At 43.3% G+C, this 20,683-nt stretch overlaps 1 protein-coding gene across 1 annotated transcript in view; it reads right to left on the bottom strand.

Moving 5' to 3' along the window:
• Nucleotides 1-996: 996 nt before the first annotated feature.
• The window catches only part of LOC310868009 (cadherin-7-like), a gene marked incomplete at its 5' end in the record, with an annotated part of 188,143 nt that continues 168,456 nt past the window's right edge, over nt 997-20,683 (bottom strand). Inside the window, one exon of the mRNA XM_083778211.1 lies at nt 997-1,872. Coding sequence (XP_083634337.1) covers nt 1,262-1,872 — 611 coding nt within the window. The 3' untranslated portion in view covers nt 997-1,261. The remainder of the gene's footprint in view (nt 1,873-20,683) is intronic.

The raw sequence follows: 20,683 nt of genomic DNA, 5'->3' as shown, positions 1-20,683 counted from the left end.
TCCACCTAAAGCGAGTCCGAGTCAAGACCAAGTCCTGGGAGGGAGTGCGAGTCAAGACCGAGACCGGTTGGGGGTCGAGTCCGGGTCGAGATCAAGACCGACGGGAGGCGAGACCGAGACGAGACCGAGTCAATGAAAATTTGGACTCGAGGCCGGTCTCGAGACGAGTCAATGACTCCAGTACTACAACACACTAGATGGTGCGCTGTGTTGGGTTTCCTTCCAGGTGCCTATTTTTTTTTGTACAAAATGGAAAAGTGATGTAACCCCTGGAAAGGCTTTCAGAATCCTGACATCGAATCTTGTTCGTCGCATCATCCGTGAATGTCTTGGCGATAGAAAGACACGATTCAAAGACACAAAGGGACCACATTGTAACATCTGTTAAAAGCATTGTGAAGAAGAAGATATTTTTTTAATTTGTTTCCTGTATCAAAATGTGCCGACTGTCTCTTTCTGCTTTCTTTATATCTGCACACTTAAAATAAACAAAGAAGGAAAAACGCTCCCTTGCCACGTCGGTTTGAGTGGTTGTTTATACTTGTATGGTGTAGGTGCACTTTTGAAAATGATCATGGAGACCAACGACTGAAGTGTATGAAAGCGTTTTGTAGTTCTCTGTATTAAATGTCCATGGAAAAATGCAGCCCTATACCATGTCTGACCCACAAGTCCACAACCCCAACGAAAACATACAAACTGTTCTCAATTTTACATTATAATCAAGTGACTACTGATAGGCGCATAGGAGCACTTCAGGAGAAAAACATTTTGTATATATATTTTTTTTACTTCTTCTTTAGCACAAAGAGAGCAAAGGAAGGCATCAAAGCAACAGTGATGGGCTTGTGCCCATTTCTGGAATGAAGTACCCGCTGCCTCCCAAGAAACAAAACAAGAAACAAAACAAAAAACACTATGTACTTTGCTGTCAGTAGCCGGACCTGAGTCCAAATCCCAAACCTTTAATGTTTTAAGTGCACAAGGTTTCCTCTTCGGTCGATCGAGTCACTTTGGAAATCTCTGTCAATTCTCACCGCTTCTGAAATTCCATACAAGGGAAGGTATAAACAACCCGAAACCTTTGAAATTCAAATGCACTCTTTTTTATGTGTCAATTCTAGATCGTTCGCCTCCCTTCATCTCTTCACGACAGGCAAAAGGTTTGCTGTCACCGATCGCAATAAATTACTATCGTTGGGGGACTTTTTTTTTTTTAACGTTCTTTTGGGAACACACCGATACGACGATACCTTTGAGGCTATGAGAAAACGCTGGCGGCGCCATCGCTACTGCTGCCACTGTTGCCACTGTTGCCGTACAGGTCGGCCAGCTTCTTGAAGCGCGGCCCCCACTGGCTGAGGTAGTCGTAGCTGTGCTCCGAACCGTCCGTGCTGCCCAGCGACTCCTCCTCCAGCGAGCTCAGCGACTCGGCCACCGAGCCGCTGCCCTCGAAGGCGTACGTCTGCAGCGAGTCGTACGGCGGCGCCGACGGGTCCACGTCGGCGTCCTTGAGGCGCTCCCAGATGAACTCGCGGAACGCCACGTGGTCCGGGAGCGACTTGTAGGCCGGGGCCGGGCGCCGTTGCTGCCCCCCGCCGGAGGAGGACCCTGCCGCCACCGTCACCGGGAAGTGGAAGAAGGTGGCGGCTGGCGGGGGTGGGGTGTCGGGCGTGACATCCCGCCGCACCTTGGGGTCGCCGCGCATGACGTTGAGGTTGCGCAGCGTTACCATGTCGAAGGCCTCCGTGTCCTCCTCGCCGCCACCCTCGTCGTCGTAGCGCACGATGTTCTCGCGCACGTCGCGCTCCTCCTCCAGGATGAGTGGCTCCTTGCGCCGTCTGCGCATGGACACGATGAGGAGCACCATCACTGTGGACAGAGAGGAGAGGAGACCAGAGTTAACTCGATGAGGAGCACCATCACTGCGTGTGGAGAGAGAGAGGAGACCGGAGTTAACTATGACTAACTAACTACTAACTATAACTATGACTGACAGAATTGACTATAATATGCAGACCGTGGCTATGGCCATGTTGCCATTGGGGTTTGGAAGCACTCGTTTTCTGCCTCATGTGCAAATTCAAAACAGGTGGTAGGCAGGACTGTTGAGAGTTGCTCCCTCTCTCCTCTCTTTCAAAACCTCACTCAAAACCCACCCATTCAGGATAGCTTTCCCCAGCTGAGGTCTCGTTTATCCTTTTATCTTTTTAACCCTGTACTGTTGTTGTATCTGTTATGTTTTGCTTTGTTTTTTTCGTTTTTTTCTTAATAAAGTCTGTTCCTAGTGTTCCCATGTAAAGCGCTTTGGGTATTTAGAAAAGCGCTATATCAATTTGAGCTATTATTATATCCAACGAGCACTTCCAAACTCAAACATAATCACCTGCACGGAATGTCTTGACGGAGAGTAGCTCATTTTTTTATGAAAAACAATTTGCAGATAGAAAGAGGAAAATTCAAGCTTTTCGTACAGCTGCGATGTTGATGAGTTTGACGTTGTTTAATACAATCAGATAGGACTTTTCTGTTTGGATGTATGGGCTGTCAATGGCAAATTGCACCTAGTTACCACCCTGACATTAACTTATTGGCAAGATGGCCTCTGTTCTGCATATGGTCAATGGGCTCTATGCACACATATGCCATTTTGGAAAGAACTTGGTCCCCACTTTCCCTACTTCCTTCACAGGTGTTACGGATGACACTAATGAAGGCTTTGTTCCATTCTGGTCAAACAGATTGTGTGCGTGTTGGCTTTGATACAGTATAGTATCATTGGTAACACCTGTGAAGGAAGTAGAGAAGGGGCCCGGAAGTAGGAAGAGTTATTCTGTGTGCATAGAGCCCATTGTTCCCTGTCGAGATCTTTTCAGCCGGATATCTTATTTTGAAGACCAACAACTCATAGAACCGGAAGTAAAATTGGCTATAGGCTATGTTAGCCGCCTTATTATAAGTCAACCTGAAAATGAATCACCGTTTTGATAAAAAACTCAATCTGGGAGAAGAGAAAAAGGATTTAAAATGTTAACATTGAAGTTGACGGAGGGGAACCTTTTTACAACAGAGAGATACCCAGAAGATACCCAGAAGGTGGTGATTTATTTCAAACTGAATCAATAATAAACCCCAAAAGTCGTTAAAGTCTTTGGCAGGGAGGTCCATAATTGGGAAAAAAGGTAGTCAAAGTCGTCCTTGGCAGTAAATGAGTAAATGTTCATGGTCACGATCAGGAGCACCATCACTGTGGAGAGAAGAGACTGGAGCAGTGATGATTTTGACAGAATGTTTTTATTTAGTTTTAGTCATTATAGTCTTTTGAATAAAATGTTTTAGTCTAGTTTTAGTCGACTAAATCTACAGTTGATTTTGTCGATTAAAATGTATTTTAGCGTCCTGGATGGTGATGGCAAGCTACAAGCTCACAACGTGTTGTGAGCTTGTAGATGGGCTATTTTCAGAGCAACTAAACATTGAATTACTTAGTTAGTTCTATTGGATCTACCTAACATTTGAGTCTAGTTTTTATTTGTTGACGTAATATATTTATTCATAGCTTAGTTTCCATCCATTCATTCAAACCTTTATTCATTATTGAAAGGACATCGAGGTTGCCCTCTTTTGCAGTGTCGTTGAGGTACATCTCAACCGAACAATAAAGTCCCGCTGACACAATCACACAACACAAGTTTAGAAGCAATTCAAGCAGTTGCAGACATTGTGGGGAGGTCTGCAATCAAACATTTAAATCGATCATAATGTTATGGGAGAACAAATCTTGAATTTAAAAGCTGCATTCAAGTGGTTGGGGGACTGAAACAAAAGCAGTCAATGCAGTTCTATAATGTTCCATTCCAGCAGAGATTAAACATATAATGGTAGTAGTGTCCCTGTTTAAGTGCCAGGGACGTTATCCCGTCTGATTGACGTCTTTGTAATGGATTTTTTATTTTTTCTTAATATTTTAAAAAAAATTTCATCCATATTTTGAAAATTCCTCTAATCTGGTGTACAGGTGATGACATGCACATTACATGTATAATATAATTACAAATTATTTCTTTCTTTATAATGGGAGAATTGGCACTCAGAGCCTAAACTGGTGATCACCAGGTGGCGCTGTTAACTGCCTTAAAATAAACCCGGTACCGATGGTTATTCCGCCTGTCAGCCAGGGAAGGAAGAAAGGACAACACACTATTGTTTGCAATCGTGAATTTGTCTCCCGATTAATATGGTACTCTGTGGCTCTAAAATGCAGAACTTGCTGTCCTTAAGTGTGCTATGACTTTTGGGGGCTTTTAAGCTGTCAACTTTGTATAACATTGTATTACTTTTCATTATATTGCAAAAAATAATGATGATCTCTTGGCAGAACGCTTTCAGGTGAACAACAGTAAAGTCTGTGTTGAATTGAATTTGATAAAAGAATTGTAAAACTAAAACGTCTCAAAGCCCCCACAGAACATTCACCTTTTTCTATGCTTTTACTCATTTTTGTGGCAGGCCTATTATGTGATATGGCGCCATAAAAAATAAAAAATAGACGACAAAAAGAAAAGAAAGAACAAGTGCTTTTGACCACCCAGGCACCCAGTCATATTTTTGGGGCTGGATATTTTATGAAATCCAACAGGCTGTGTTGATTTGTCTAAGTAGACAAAACAGGAAAGGGCGCACACCAGTGTTGGTGAGGTGTAGCCTGGCTAATAAGCCAGACCGTTGTGTGATATTAGTCTGGTTTATTAGCCAGGCTAGGTGAGGTGCTGGCCTAAGGCAGTACATAAAAGTTAGAAAAAGGCCGCACACTCGTAGCCACGATGTTGTATATTTAACATTTCGACCTAGGAGGTCTTCTTCAGGGAATGTGTTGATTTGTCTCCCTTGCACACATCACAAAGGGACTTTCAATAATGCCATTTTAATAACATCCCGTGTTTATATCTATCTCCACCACCCAAATAAAAAAATATGTATCTGCCATATTTAGTTCAGCGAGCTTATAGTTACACCAACATTGTTCTTGTAAAGCAGTCTGTGGTATTGCTGAGGATGATATACTTTTCCTTGTGTCATTGTGATTCCCCAGATATGTGCACGTTTATTCGTTGCTATGATCCAACTCCTGCAAAGAATATCTTCAGGGAAGTGTTTACAATTCAACACAAACACAATTCAATACGGTAATTAATTTGGCATTTTCAAAATCATTTTATGAAGTTGTATTATGGATTACAAATTGTCTGCTGTATGGGGGAACCAGGAGGCATACTATCCATATTGATGTATCCTTCATAAAAGGATTATGTGAACAAATTAGATGCTGTACATACTGCCAGTGGTGGAACAAGTAGTCACATGTTTTACTTGAGTGAAAGTATCAATACTGCAATGTAGAACTACTCCGTTACAAGTAAAAGTCCGGAATTCAGAATATGTGAATATGTGTGACACTTACTATGACACTATGTATGGCACATTAGTCCAACTACAGTCCAACTAGAACTAGTGGTTCTCAAATATTTTATTTCCCATAACTCCGAGTGTATAAATGGAACCAAAAGGACGTAAGGGTCCATTTGGTTCCATTTGTACACTCTCAAGAGTTAGACCTGTTATCGTCATTCAAGGCTAGCTCTTTCGGTAATAACTATACTAATCATTATCTACTCATTTTTATACTCATTTTGTATGTCCGTGGCAAAAATTTAATTTTGACAAATGTCCAGCACAACATGGCGATGACCCTGATATGGGCCTTGATGGCGGCAGTGGCTCAGGGTTAGAGTGGCAGGATGGCAACCGCAAGGTCGCCAGTTCGATCCCGGGCTAACCCCGGAGTTAGTGTCGAAGTGTCCTTGAGCAAGACACTGAACCCCTAATTGCTCCTAATGTGCTGGTTGGTGCAGCCTTGCATGGTTTCTGCCGCCATCAATGTATGAATGTGTGTGTGAATGGGTGAATGTAATGCACAATCTAAAGCGCCTTGGATAAAGGCGCTATATAAATGCACCATTTGATGTGAAAAGGGTTGAAAACCCACTGTGTTATATAGCACTAAGACTGGTAGGAAGGAGACTTCACTTCTGGAGTGGAGACAAAAAAAAAGCGTGTCCTTCTGAGATCTTACCCAGAACCCCCTCCTCCAACCCCTCCTCTCTCTCCCCCCACATACATTATTGCTGAAAATAACTCTCCTCCCAAGCAAACTGGCAAATGTCTAATGATGCTCTATCCATCAACGTCACGCGGGTGCCAGTGAAATATCGTTCTGTGGGCCCATATTTCCTTTTTTTCTCTCTCCCCCTTTGCGGCGTCTATCCGGCGCGGGGCTCGAGAGATCGAGGACTGTGGAACTGAAGGGAGGCAAATACCAGTTCACACCTCATAATAAGGGACCAAATGGGGGGTGTGAGGGAGGGAGGGGGGAGAGAGAGGGACATGATGAATGGGTGGTGGTTCTCTGTTGGATAATGGTGGACTGGTTGGTTGTACCTCGCCGTCGCCGCAGAAAGTTAAGTCCTTTTTTTGTGCTTTCTCGTGTAACGTGCGGGGGAAATGTTTGGGTTGTGTATAAAAAAATATAAATGGACATTCGTGACAATTATCAGTTAATTTCTCAGTTGCTATCGTTGCTATCCCAGTTGCTATCAGCTGCATATAAGTAAAACGCAGGTAGGACTTCATATAGGTTTTCATCACAAAGCCTAGGGATGCTAGTATTATATTATGTTTATGCTATACCTTTTTTTTCTGTATAACATGGGACTCTTTGTCTGGCACGTACCAAGCATTTCTACTAATATTCATGAAAAACACTCAATCGTGATTTGACTGTGTTGTGTGCAAAACCAAGAATTCAAGTAAGAAATCAATAAAGAAATCAAGAAAGAATTCAAGAAAGAAAGAAACAAAGAATCAGCAGAAAATACCAGCCTCTTCTCCTTACAGCTGCTCAAGTCATTCCAGGATTCCATGGCATTCAGCGGAGCATCTCACAAAGTGAATCACAAAGTGGCAGACTAGTGAGATAGAATATTCGCAGTACTTTCCAACAAAGCTCTTTAGGGGTGTTTTAATGCCTTGAAGGCATCAGAGAGCCGCCGCTCTGCATCACAATGCTTGGAAGCCGGCCAACAGCCAATCACGGCCCTTACACAGAGGTGGGGCTGCAAGGTGGAGGGGTCGAGCATACGAATAGCTTAACAGTCTTCAGGGGCTCCTTAGCTGAGAGAGAGAGAGATTAAGCCGGGACCCCTTAGCTGAGAGAGATGAAGCAGGGACCGCTTATAGCTGAGAGAGAGATGAAGCAGGGACCCCTTAGCTGAGAGAGAGATGAAGCAGGGACTCCTTAGCTGAGAGAGAGATGAAGCAGGAACTCCTTAGCTGAGAGAGAGATGAAGCAGGGACCCCTTAGCTGAGAGAGAGATGAAGCAGGGACCCCTTATAGCTGAGAGAGAGATAAAGCAGGGACTCCTTAGCTGAGAGAGAGATGAAGCAGGGACCCCTTATAGCTGAGAGAGAGATGAAGCAGGGACTCCTTAGCCGAGAGAGAGAGATGAAGCAGGGACTCCTTAGCCGAGAGAGAGATGAAGCAGGGACCCCTTATAGCTGAGAGAGAGATGAAGCAGGGACTCCTTAGCCGAGAGAGAGAGATGAAGCAGGGACTCCTTAGCTGAGAGAGAGATTAAGCAGGGACTCCTTAGCCGAGAGAGAGAGATGAAGCAGGGACTCCTTAGCCGAGAGAGAGAGATGAAGCAGGGACTCCTTAGCCGAGAGAGAGATGAAGCAGGGACTCTTTAGCCGAGAGAGAGATGAAGCAGGAACTCTTTAGCCGAGAGAGAGATGAAGCAGGGACTCTTTAGCCGAGAGAGAGATGAAGCAGGGACCCCTTAGCCGAGAGAGAGAGATGAGGCAGGGACCCTCCACTAAGTGTTGTATAAACTTGTGTTGCTGAAGATTACACTTTTTTCATAGGTTTCTCTGTACTTTTCGGGTTAGGAACTCTAGAATTCTAACAATAGCCGTGTCCATTCAGCTCTGGGTACATTTAGTACAGGACAGGTCTATTTGGGTACGGGCCGGTCAAAATGGACCCATAAAGCCCTCTAATGTACATACAATGATCTCCAGACGAGTCAGTATGGTAAAACACATACGGTAGTCCTGATGACACAGTAATGGATGACACACTGATTCAGTTCTTATTGTGGATACAAAATGAACTGGAAAGGGAACAGGGGGGGGGGGGGGAATCAATTCACCGTTACACACTGGCTTTTCTGTAATTGAATTGCATAAATGATCGATCAAGCACAATCAATGTTGAGCAAAGGAGAGAGTTCGGTCGGTGAGCTGGCATCCACCCCCCCCCCCGCCCCCCCACCAGCGTCGTATATAGCGTCATCATAATGAACTTTCTCATTACTATTAAAGTAATCTCTCTCCGTCTCGGTTACCTCCGGCTCGTGGCCGCTGTTCCGTCGAATAGCCGACTGATGAATCACTTGCTGCGTCACTCATAACACCCATACGATGTCTCTGTGTACTGCGGCGCGACTGAAAATAGAGACTGTAAACAGATGGCGAGACTGAAATATTGCCCTTCAAGCCATTTCAGAAAGGATAGAGACACACACACAGACGGATGGTGTTCAGAGCGTCGATGTTGATGTATCGTAGTCCAGGGCTCTTCGACGCTTTTCAGGCCAAGGGCCCTTTTAGCTGATAAGAGAGATGAAGCAGGGGCCCCCACTATCCATCCATCCATCCATCCAGCCATCATCAACCGCTTATCCGTAGTCGGATCGCGGGGGCTACAGCTCCACCGGAGAGTTCCAAACGTCCCTCTCCAGAGCAACATTAGTGACTTCCTCCTGGGGGATCCCGAGGCGTTCCAACTAGGCCAGTGAGTCGATGTGATTCCTCCAACTGCGCCTTGGTCTGCCCCGGCGTCTCCTCCCAGTGGGACTATGCATTGTATATAATGATGTTTTATTAAACGTTTTCACTGATTTCATAAAAAGCTTCATAGACTTGTTTGGCAACACTATCATCAGTATTGGGTTATGACATTTAACCACTTAAATCAATACTTACAAAATGTAAGTATTTGGTCTGCTCTTTTTTCTTCTTTCTCTTTAGCCGTTGTGAGCTTGTAGATCTTCAATTTTTTTTGTCAAAGTTCTCTTCAGAATAGGGAGGCTATCCTTTCACACAAAGATCTGGCCCTTCAAGCCCTTTACGGAGACATACGGACAGCTATATGTGTCCGGCGCTTAGGAACAAACTAGGGTGCATTGTCGATGTTTATGCACAGACACGTTGACAGAGTGAACAGGATGGAGCAGGTGATGGATGGACGGACAGAACGACATTCATTCCACAACGAGCGTGAGAAAGGAAGGAGAAAACAACGTCTTTGGAAGCGCTGCCGTGCTACATAAAGTTTAGTTCTAATTGGCCATCTGGAGCTATATGAGCCGTACTTCACCTGACCTGTGTACCAGGAAACAGAGAGTCGTTGAGTCGTAACAAAATAATGATTTGACTCTTTTGTAGTTTCTTTGGAAATAAACAAGGCTGTATATATCGTACAAAGACATTTATAACGGACAGTAGATTTAGAAGAAAACAAATATATATCGTCTCTGTCAGGTGGAAACCTCATGTGTCCAAAAAATTATGTTTTCACGATTCAACTTCTAAAATAGCAAAAGTAGCAGATCGAGCTTGCAGACCTGCTACTTTTGATGCTTTTGTGTGATCAAGTAGGTACGAAAAAAAAAAGAAAAAAGTGTGATGTTTCTGCCCGACAGTAACTATACATATACACACACACACACACACACACACACACACACACACACACACACACACAGTATTTGCACACATAACGTATTGTACGTAGAGGAATAGAGGACGAGTACCTTGAAATCTAAAATTATCAAGCGATGATTAATGACCAGCGAGGACATGAAAGCGTAGACGCCGGCACTAATGTGCCCGCGGCGCCACGCCTCACCTTACCGGCGGTGGAGTTTCCGAGCGTTGGCAGGTGGCACCGCGGGCAGCTGGAGAAGAAGTATATACGCTGTTATACTTTGTATTATAAAACCGCCAGGAACCAATTCCTGCAGGGAACCCGAGTTGATGAATAACAAAAGGACTGGATAGATCTGCTCTGAAGAGGCCTCTCAGCCGTCGGCGTTAATAAGATTCGGTCGATGACGAGGGGACGACTTGAATCAGACGCGACGAGGGAGTGACCTCCCTCCCTCATGCACTGTCCCTCACACAATGAGGGACAGTGTTGATGGACGAAGTATACTCACATGTTTTACTTATAAGTATCGATACTGCAATATAGACATATAATATATACATATATACATATGTATATATATATATATATATATATATGTATATATATATATATATATATATATGTATATATATATATATATATATATATATATATATATATATATATATATACATAATAGGCCTACTGTTGTAATTCCAGTGTTCAAAATGTACCCTAGTAAAAGTACAAAGGTATAGCATCGAATATATTCAAATTATCAAAAGTTAAAGTGATCAATGTGCAGAATCATGTCCCATTGCACAAGTTAAAATATCTTTTGAGAATATTAGATCTACAAGCTCACAATGCGCCACATCGTGACATATTGTGAGCTTGTAGTATATCGGCTACTAAAGAAAAGGCGGCGATCCGAGCACTCAAAAATGTTGTTATGGCCCTGTGGGTCATAATGTGTATATTCCTGTTGTCTTTTTCCCTCAGTGTTCGTGTGAATGAGTGAGGAGTGACTGATAGAGGACCAGCTGGGGTGAATGTGGGATGATTATAGTGATTGAGTGAGCGGTTACCAGCTTGTGTGAGTAGACTGAGTGGTGTTGAAGTACTGGCTGTTGTCAGTACTTCTGATGTCTTCCCTCTGGCCAGGTTCCATGTGCACCAGCACTTTGTCAGCTTTTGTTCTAAAGTACTGAACACTGGGAATACTGCTAAATTGTACAGTGGTACTTGAGTAAATTGACTTACGTTACGCAACTGAGCATTGTATCCGCGTCAAACAACAGAGCACCCTTTTTGTGTTTTAAGGATTATGTTATACTTGCTTCCGGGATGGGTGGGGTCCCTGGAACAACATATTTTCAGATGGGGGTCGGCGGCCAAATTCATATAGTTTGTGGGGTCTTTGACATGAAAAACTTTGAGAACCACTGGCATAGAAACAATGACAATGAAAACTGTCATGATTTAGAAGATTTTGTAGAATCTGGTCAAAACCCTTTTTGGTGTTTTAAACATTGTTATAATTTAGCTGTTGAAAAATAGCAGATCTACACGCTCATAGCTATGGCGCGCTATGAGCTTGTAGATCTGCTATTTTTTTTAAATCGTGAAAATATTTATTTCAGAAAACTGGAAGATTTAGAAGATTTGTTTTTTAATTTCGAGGTCAGGCCTAAATGGGTTAAGAGATGTGTGTGTGGGGGGTGGGGGGGGGTTGAAAGAGATGAGAGATGAGAGAGATGCGAGTATAGTATATACCCACGAGATGAGACTGACAGCAGCTGCATATGACGGCGGCGCTGCCGCCGCCAAGAAAGGAAGTCTTGTTCGGCGTCTCTCTTTCTACTTTCCACGCGCGCCGCATACAAATTGCTACATGAGTCGCACGCAGTCACGTCGACACAATTGCTGTCAATTACCGAGATAGATATCACACGAGCTCCGCGAGGAAGGAGAGGAGAGCAGCTCAGACGTCTGAGCGCTGTATATTTTTAAAAAGGTATCCTGATCACGTGCACGGCATCCAATAGCTCGCGCTGGTGTCTGTGCGTGTGTGTGTGCGTGCACAGAGAAAATGTGCCAAGAGTCACAGGATGAAAGGAGACAGAGTAGTAGAGTAGTAAGAGGAAGTCCAGTTGAGCATAGCAGGCAAATGGGGAAAAAAAGGAAGGACACACACACACACGCACGCACACACGCAAATTAGACTCAACGCCATTACTTCTAAGTCTGTGTCCTGAGACATTCTTTTTTATTTTTTATTGTTTTTCTTCTTTGTAATATCACAATCACACGCTCACCTTCTACCGATGTTGTGTTACGTATAATTTTGAACGAAACCACTGTGCTCCGTCAGAAATTAATTTCACTCATTGAGCGTACTCTATTTCTGGATGCTTCTCCTGGTCTTTGGATGCCGTTCACAAAGGCATGAAACAATTAATTTGGCTCTGAGGGGAAACGATCTTTGTGTTTTTTTTAATGAGCACGATGCAGTGAATGTATTAATAGTACGCCTTGTTGATGATTGATTAATTGATTGATTGAATAGTTTATTAGAGAGAAATGTTAACATCACACCCGTGTCATCATACATCAGCTCATTCCGGCCAATCAGAATTTGCGTCCTCACCTTCGTCTTCAATGTTTGTGTTTACACAAACACTCAAAACTGGCCATTCATTATCAATGGCATTTAAAGGACCATTTCACCACTTTTCAACTTTTCTTCATTATAATTGGTCCTCACTAATGCTCATGATAAAATAACACCATCTTTTCCGTCTGTGTCTCATAGGAGGGCTGTGGGCACTTCAGAGACCCGTCCGCCAGTGACATCATCGATGGGGAATCGAAGCCAATAGAAACTGCAGGCTTTCTATTCCTGAAAAGTTGCAATGCGAAAATGGAAGCCATCGTTCTCACGATAATAAAAATCTAAATATGTTTTCAAAAGAATCTAGTTTAAAAATGAATCTGCCTAACGATGATGTCACTGGTGGACAGGTTTCTGAACTGCCCACAGCCATCCTATGAGACACAGACTGAGTAGAAAAAAATTGTAGTATTTTATCACGAACATTAGTGAGGACCAATTATATGAAGATAGGTTGAAAAGTGGTGAAGTGTTCCTTTAATGTCAGTGTTGGGACAAACACTCAAAACGGGCCATTCATTATCAATGGCATTTAATGTTTGTGTTAAGACAATGTGTGGGACAATGACGTCAAACTGCCACTGATGTCACACACAAGAGCTCTTCACAGATCCCTTCGATTCCAAAAAAATAAAAATAATAATACGGCAGGATCCGAGACAGGTCTGGAAGCTCCGGATCCGTGTTTTACCATAGTCACTTGGACCCGGGGTCTATTGCCTCGGACCTCTGATCTGTGCTCAGCGCTGATCGCTAGAGAAAAGCATGAAGCGCAACGAAGATTACACTGACCTGGGATCAAATTACTGCACACTGTCAGTTCAGCACGTATAGACACTAAAGCACATCATATACCTCCCATGGTATCAAAATTGCGCGAGTGATCATGGATTCCTTATCCCATTTAGACCTGAGGCTTTGCACTGGATGAGGAGAGCGTGGAAATCAGATATGGGAGAAGACCTTAAGAGGCGGGTGTTCATAGCTACTGTGGAGTCAGTACTGCTGTATGCAGGGACCGAGACATGGACCCTTATAATACAACAGGAAAAAGCCCTGGATGGAGTCTACACAAGAATGCTACGAATGGCACTAGGTGTCACATGGACGGACCGCATCAGAAATGTGGACCTCTATGGGGACTTACCACGGGTCACGGACAAAGTCGGAGAGAGAAGGATGAGGCTGGCAGGGCACTGCGTCAGGCACCCAGAACTTGAGGCAAGTAAATTGACTCTCTGGGAGCCAACCCAGGACAAAGCCAGGAGGGGAAAGAAACGTACCACCTATGTAGACATGCTGCGGCGTGACAGCTTGGCTGACAACACTGAAGAGCTCAAGAACCTGATGTTGGATAGGAAATTGTGGAGGGCAGCGATCCAGGAATCCCGAGTTGGTGTTGGCTAGACCTCACTCTCGCAGCAACTACTAGACCCGAGACCGGATTCTACAAATGTCTTCTAAATCATGACACTTTTCTGAAAAACCTATGTTTCTATATCAGTGATTCTCAACGTTTTTCATGTCAAGGACCACCAGAATTATCTGTATTTGGCCGTGGACCCCCGTCTGAAAATATGTTGTTCCAGGGAACCCCCCAGAAAAAATAATATATGAGTTAAAAACTTTCATAAAAACTTGAATATACATTCAAAGATTTGTGCCACATTTTTACGATTTTTCAAAAAAGCGAGCTTGTGGATCTGCTATTTTTCAACAGCTGCTAAAGTATAACATAATGCTTAAAACACCAAAGGGGTTCCCGTCCTGAATGGGTTAATCGTTATGTGAAAACATGCAATTTAATGCCATTGCTGCTTATTACACGGCTTGGTTGAATGCTTGATTCTGATTGGTTAATTCAGCGGTGTGTTATTATTTCTCGATATTGACTACTTGGCTCTAACAGACCACCGTCTAATCAAAGGCTCAGAGCACCTGCTCATATCAATTTGCGCTGCTTGATTTTGTGCCGTAGGCCTATATCCAACATGACAGCCATTTAAACAAACACTATGTAATTTACAACTAAACATTATTGCTCTCAAGAATGTTTATGAAAACATTTGAAGCAGAAATACACAACGCAGTAACCGAAAATGGATTCTATTCGATTCCGAGGCGACCGTGTCTGCCCAGCACAAATACTTTGATTACCGTATAAGCAAGGAAATACCATTAATGTATTTATTAAGTAGCTGTGTAATAAGCAGGATAATGTACACCGCGCCAGTAGTTTGTTCGTTTGTTCGTGTAGGAGTTTGTTCGTTTGTTCGTGTAGGAGTTTGTTCGTTTGTTCGTGTAGGGCTCCACAGGCAATTTGGACATCAGCGAAGAAGTGGCGGCATCATCGTCCAGTTCAATTAGGCTGCTGACTTTATGTGGTGACTTGAAGATTGGGCATTCATCGATGATGTGTTTGTCTGTGGTTTTCCGCATTCACAGAGATCAGTGGCAGACACTCCAATCATGTGCAGGTAGAGTTCGGTCTTAGGTAATCCAGAGCGAATTCTGTTGAGGTTGACCCAGGCATTCCGTGGCAAGTCGCACCCACAAGGGTTGGTTGAAGGAGAGTTGATGGACTTCCTCAACGTGGATGTGGATTTGGACCATTGGTTGTTCCAGCAGTGAAGGATCCATCTAGGGTGTGGAGGGCTCGTGGCGCCAGTAGTTGAGAAACTAGAAGCTAGAAGCGTCTAACGCCACGTGTCCGTGTTGTTGTTGTTTCTCAGTGAATATCGCGTGTCCGAGGGCATCTGGTTAGGATGCCTCTCGAGCGTCTCTCTAGGGAGGTCCTCGATGCACGTCCCACTAGGAGGAGACCCCGGGGCAGTCTAAGGCGCAGATCGACTCACTGGCCTTGGAAGGCCTCGGGATTCCCCAGGAGGAAGTTACTAATGTTGCTGTGTGGAGAGGAATGTCTGGAGCTCTCCGGGAGCTGTTGCCCCCGCGACCCGACTACGGATAAGCGGTTGAAAATGGATGGATGGATGAACGGACGAACGGACGGACAGACGAGTGAGACACAAACGTACACAACGCATACATTTCGAATGAAGGCAGCCAGCGATGTGTGTTTGACCACTGGCCGTGTTTGTCCATGCTGGGCAGGTTGTGTGGGTGCTCGCAATGTCTCTTTGGCGACTGACCGTGTTTTGTCCACAAGGATCCTTGTGGACAAGGTTTACCTAGTTTACCTATACTACTCAGAGAGGTATATGTAAACTATACAGGGAGAGCGAGCGTTCCGTGCTCACCGCAGTTGTCGGAAAGCCCCGCTGTGATTGGCCAGTTTTTTTTTATGTTATGCTATCTATGCTGCTGCATTGTCTGTAGGACGACAAACAAAAATAAGTTTTTATCTTATGTACCTGTACACAAGATGTAACAATAAAGTACAACCTTGAACCTTGAAGCCTTGAACCTTTTGAAGAATATATTGAATAATATAACATTACACATAAGAAAAGGAGTGAAAGGCTTGAAATTAGGCCATCCTGAGCACTTTAACTAAACTGCAGAGGTACCCCCTGGACCTCTGCGTACCCCCTATTTGTAAACCAGTGCTCTGCACCACATTGCTTCTTTTTAGCCTGGCCTGCTCTAAATGCTGAGTGGGGTTGGCCGGTTGTCATGGATATTGTGGTGAGGCCTCAGGATGTCAGCCGTCATCGAAAGATGTTTCAACATTAATGCCATAATGAATAATATAAATAGACTCGTAAGCATCTCCGCTGTTTACACTCTCTCTAGTGCTCTGGGATCCTTTGCCGCGTACTTGAGCTTTGTTTGCATGCGGCAGCGAGCCAGGTATCGAGGGACGGACGACAATTGAAATCCATTTCTTGACGTAGCGAAATAGGGACAGATAACCTGCGAGAGCTCCGCAGAAGGATAAGAGTGGTGCATTCACAAATATGCATTCTGTATACACACAAGTATTGAAATATTTGATATGACATCCCTAAAGGAAGTGGCGGCGGCTACACTCAGAGCTAGATGTTGTGATGTCTTCAAGCTGTACTCTTTCACAACCTGAACACACTGCAGCTCCAGTCAAAATATCACTGTTGGTCTATAGCAGGGGTGCCCACACGTTTTAGACTTGAGAGCTACTTTCAAAATGACCAGCTCAACCAGATCTACCCACCAAAAAAGAGTTAACCCATTGCTGAAAATACATATTAGACAAATGCACTAGGAATGGGAAATAGAGGGGGGGAAATGGAATTGGTAGGGTTTTTTTTGTACACTGATGATGGTGCAAAGCACTCTTGAAAACAAAGCATTGCATTGTGACTTTGAACTTCCCTTTTTGATGTCAATCAAGTGAAGTCACCTTAATCCACGTGGCAGATGCCAAACATAGTCTATTTATTTAAAATTATATATGTTTAGGGGCATGTCTGCACAGTAGTGCAGGGCGGGCTGAGCCGAGTCGAGATATTTCAACTTTACTGGCGGGGTGGGCTGAGGCAGGTTAAATAATGTATACTGTGATTTTTACAAATGATTGTTGTTGCCACAAGTCCTGGTAGGAAATTTGCGCAGCCTATACCGGATTGTTGTGTTGCTGTGCTGGACACTGGTTGATATCGCCTCCTTTCACAAATAAATCCCAAAACAGCGTCACTGTGATAGCCTACTTCCACGGCGTGTGTTATCACACACTCCCAACGCGTGTGCATGAGCACACCCCGCAGGAACATAGCGGCAGCGCCGCCGCACACGCCTGTCAATAATCATCATCGACGAGTAGCACAGGCAATCTAAGAAAAAAAGGGGGTCAACCTCAAACAAATTGCAACACAAACACTTTCCACTTTTTTGTTTCATCAATATGTTAGTAATAACATACCAAAAGTAGGGGAACATAGTGAAAAATGCTGAAATAGATGACGTCACAATTCCCCATTGCCACTATGTTAAAAATCGATTTATGGAAGTTTTCTTAGCTGGTGTCCAAAGAAAAGGTTAAATACTTCCAGAATTTCCTAGAACATCTGTTGAATGCAGTAAATTGATTGTGCACAAGGACATTCTTAATATTATAGGCATTTTGTGAGAAAAAAGGGACAATCTTCACACAAGAGAAAATCGGAAATATGGTTTATGAATGCAATGAAAGGTAAAAGACATGCATATTGGACATTACAAAACTTTAAAGTTATAAAAGCAATGTCATTATATTTACACTATAATCATCATCTTCATCATCATCACTTTCAACCAGACATGTGTTTGCACACCCTGTGTCTTTGCAGTTTGCACATGCAACAGAGCAGTCAATGCCATGCTTCTTGCAAGTGCACCTCAGGCTGCTGCAGTCTGTCTTGCAGGTGCATCTGATGATCCGTAGCAGTTCCTGTGGAGCTGGAGGTATGTCTGTCTGGACAGGGACAAGCCCCCCATCATTCTCTTCCCATCCCCATTCTTGCGGCAGGAGCTCACATGCAGTTCCCTTCCACTGCTGCACTTGGTAGTACTTGTGACGCTTTTGCAGCAATTGTGAGTCGCTGGAAAAGTGCACTGCTTCGTCATCAATCTTCAATGAAGATGTTGTCCTCATGGTGATTGCCTGATCCTTCTTTTTAAATGAGTACTCATAAGCATCCTGTCCATCCATCTTGGCTAAGATTGTGTTTCCGATGGCCTTTGCTGCATCGACATTCACAGAAGGGTGTGCGTGGACCCCAGTTGAAATACTGCGCAAGCTTGGATCAGAGAAAGGATGCCTTTCTTGGAAATATTTCAGAGTGTGTCCTCCATATCATGTGCTTGTCTTGCAACTGTCAGGTCTGTGTTCTGCTCACCAGTGTTGTGGTTCACCCCTTTCAGCTCTTGCATTGCAATGTTGACTTCAGCACAAGCTGGCATGGAGAGCAGCCATGTCAAACGTTTCTGCTCTGGCATCCCTCGCCCTTTTGTGAGGCCACCACTGGTTTTCATACTCCTCATGAGCACCTGTTCGATAGCTAAATCTACAGACAGGCCAGCCCATAGCCGATCACTTCGTCTGACCATGTGGAATCCCTCTTCAAATGTCTGGTAGACGTCTGGGTGATCCACCTGGAGCTTGCACATTCGCTGCACATAGATCTCGTGTAGAGATTGTGCCCAGATGCTGCCATGTAAGGAAGCATTTCTGATATTGCCTCAAGGTGCAATGCCCAATTTCCAGTACGTTCGCCTCTCAGAAGCTTTCGAAGTATGTCTACCATATCCATGTACTGCAACCACAGGGCAGCAGTCCTGCTGGAGGATTTCAAGGATTCAGTTTTGCTTTTGAGTTGTTCCTTGATTCTGAGCAACACATCAGCATTGCAAGCTACCTCTGCAGATACTAATCCCTCCATCAACTGTGCATAGAGGAGAGCTACTTCATCCAGATCTGATTCTCCCGTTCCATTCCCAGCTGGGTTATCATCCTCTGAAATAATCTTCCTCAGTGGTGACATTACTGATATTGGATGTGGTCCACAGTAAATGTGTACCTGACAGGTACAGTATAAATAATCATCAAAGGTTCCTATTTTGTGGTTTAGTAAAGCAAAAAGGTAAATGGTCTGACATAAAAAAGAGAATGCCACATGTAGTTTTATAGTGATAATAATTATAATAAATGTAATAATAAGAATTATTATAATACTTTATTAATTTAACTTTATAATGTTTATTCTGGTTGATTCTGGACAGTAGTGAACCATTTGTTTGGACATCAGACAAGAAAAGATCCATAATTCGATTTTTAACATGGGCGTCAATGGGGAATTGTGACATCATGTATTTCAGCATTGTTCACTATGTTCCCCTACTCCGATTTCTTAGGACTTTTGATATGTTATTACTAACATATTGATGAAACAAAAAAAGTGGAAAGAGTTTGTGTTGCAATTTGTTTGAGGTTAAACCTTAGATTGCCTGTACTAGTGACTGTGGCTGTGATAAGTGTGTTTGAGCGACAGTTTGTCTTTTCTCACCACAACGGACATTCTGTTCTAAACTTCTTTTTTTTGGTACCTTTTCCTTGACCCGTGGTAGGTCCCCATAGAGGTCCACATTTCTGATGCGGTCCGTCCATGTGACACCTTGTCCTTCAACCGTTCTTGTTTACTTAAGTCATCAGTAAATGCGTGCGTGTGCGCGCAAGTGTGTAGATTTGAAGTGAGGAGGACAAGTTCGACAAGGTTACCACTGAACGTTTTCAAAGAGTTTTTCTCAGGTCTTTAGTGAAATGAACAATCAGCTTTCAGCAAGGTTTTCCACACTGCAGTTACAGTCAGTAGTTTAGTATAGATGATTTTCTTTTCTAAAATGACTAATTTTCTGTCAAATACACATGACATTTTTGTGTTGTTGTTGTTGTTGTTGTTGCATTCCTCAGCCAATAACCTGATGAGGTCATCGGTCAATAGGAGTGTAGGAGAATATCCATGAATTCAAGGCTTCATGGGGTGAGTAATAAAAACATTGGTTAAAAAATAAAGTGTTTTTGTTTCACAAACTGTTCACAAAATGGTTGTGATTTGTTGTTGTGTTGATTGTATGGATTATAGTTTTCTGAACTTTTTTGTAAATAAAGATCACATCAAATCAAAATAACATCAGAAAACACATCCCTACTGGAACCCCCTGACACAAGACAACATTGTTGTCATATATTTTAACATGCATTTTGTAAATTGATCGGGGTCTGGTGCTGACTCTGAGCGCTTACTTTTGGGATATTAACATTTGCATACAATTTGTAGAATTAACTTTTGCATACAATTTTTATTAATGTTTTTGTGTGTTTTTTTATGATACAAACACAAAACACACATTCATGGCATGCTGCCAGCACACTCATGTGTTCAGTTTCAGCATCTTGGATGCAAGCTGCAACAAAAATTCAACAGGCAGAAACCTGGACGGACGGACGGACGGACGGACGTGATTAGGCCAGTGGTTTTCAACCCTTTTCATATCAAGGCCCATTATATATATTCTGCATCTGAGCCATGGACCACCATTTGATGAGATTTAGCCTCTCAGACCCAAAACAAAAGAATATTTTCCTATCAATCGGATAAGATTTTGTCCACAATTCCACGCTGTACTGATACTGTAGGAGAGACAAAAGGCAAAATCAATCAAAATAACAATTCTTCTACATTCTCTAATATTGTGTAGACGTCTTGTAAATTAAGTAATGCAGATGT

Source organism: Protomyctophum parallelum, assembly GCF_964188405.1.
Source record: "Protomyctophum parallelum genome assembly, chromosome: 12".
Lineage (NCBI taxonomy): Eukaryota > Metazoa > Chordata > Actinopteri > Myctophiformes > Myctophidae > Protomyctophum > Protomyctophum parallelum.
The sequence above is the reverse complement of the archived record's forward strand: the minus strand, read 5'-3'. Positions and strand labels throughout refer to the sequence as shown.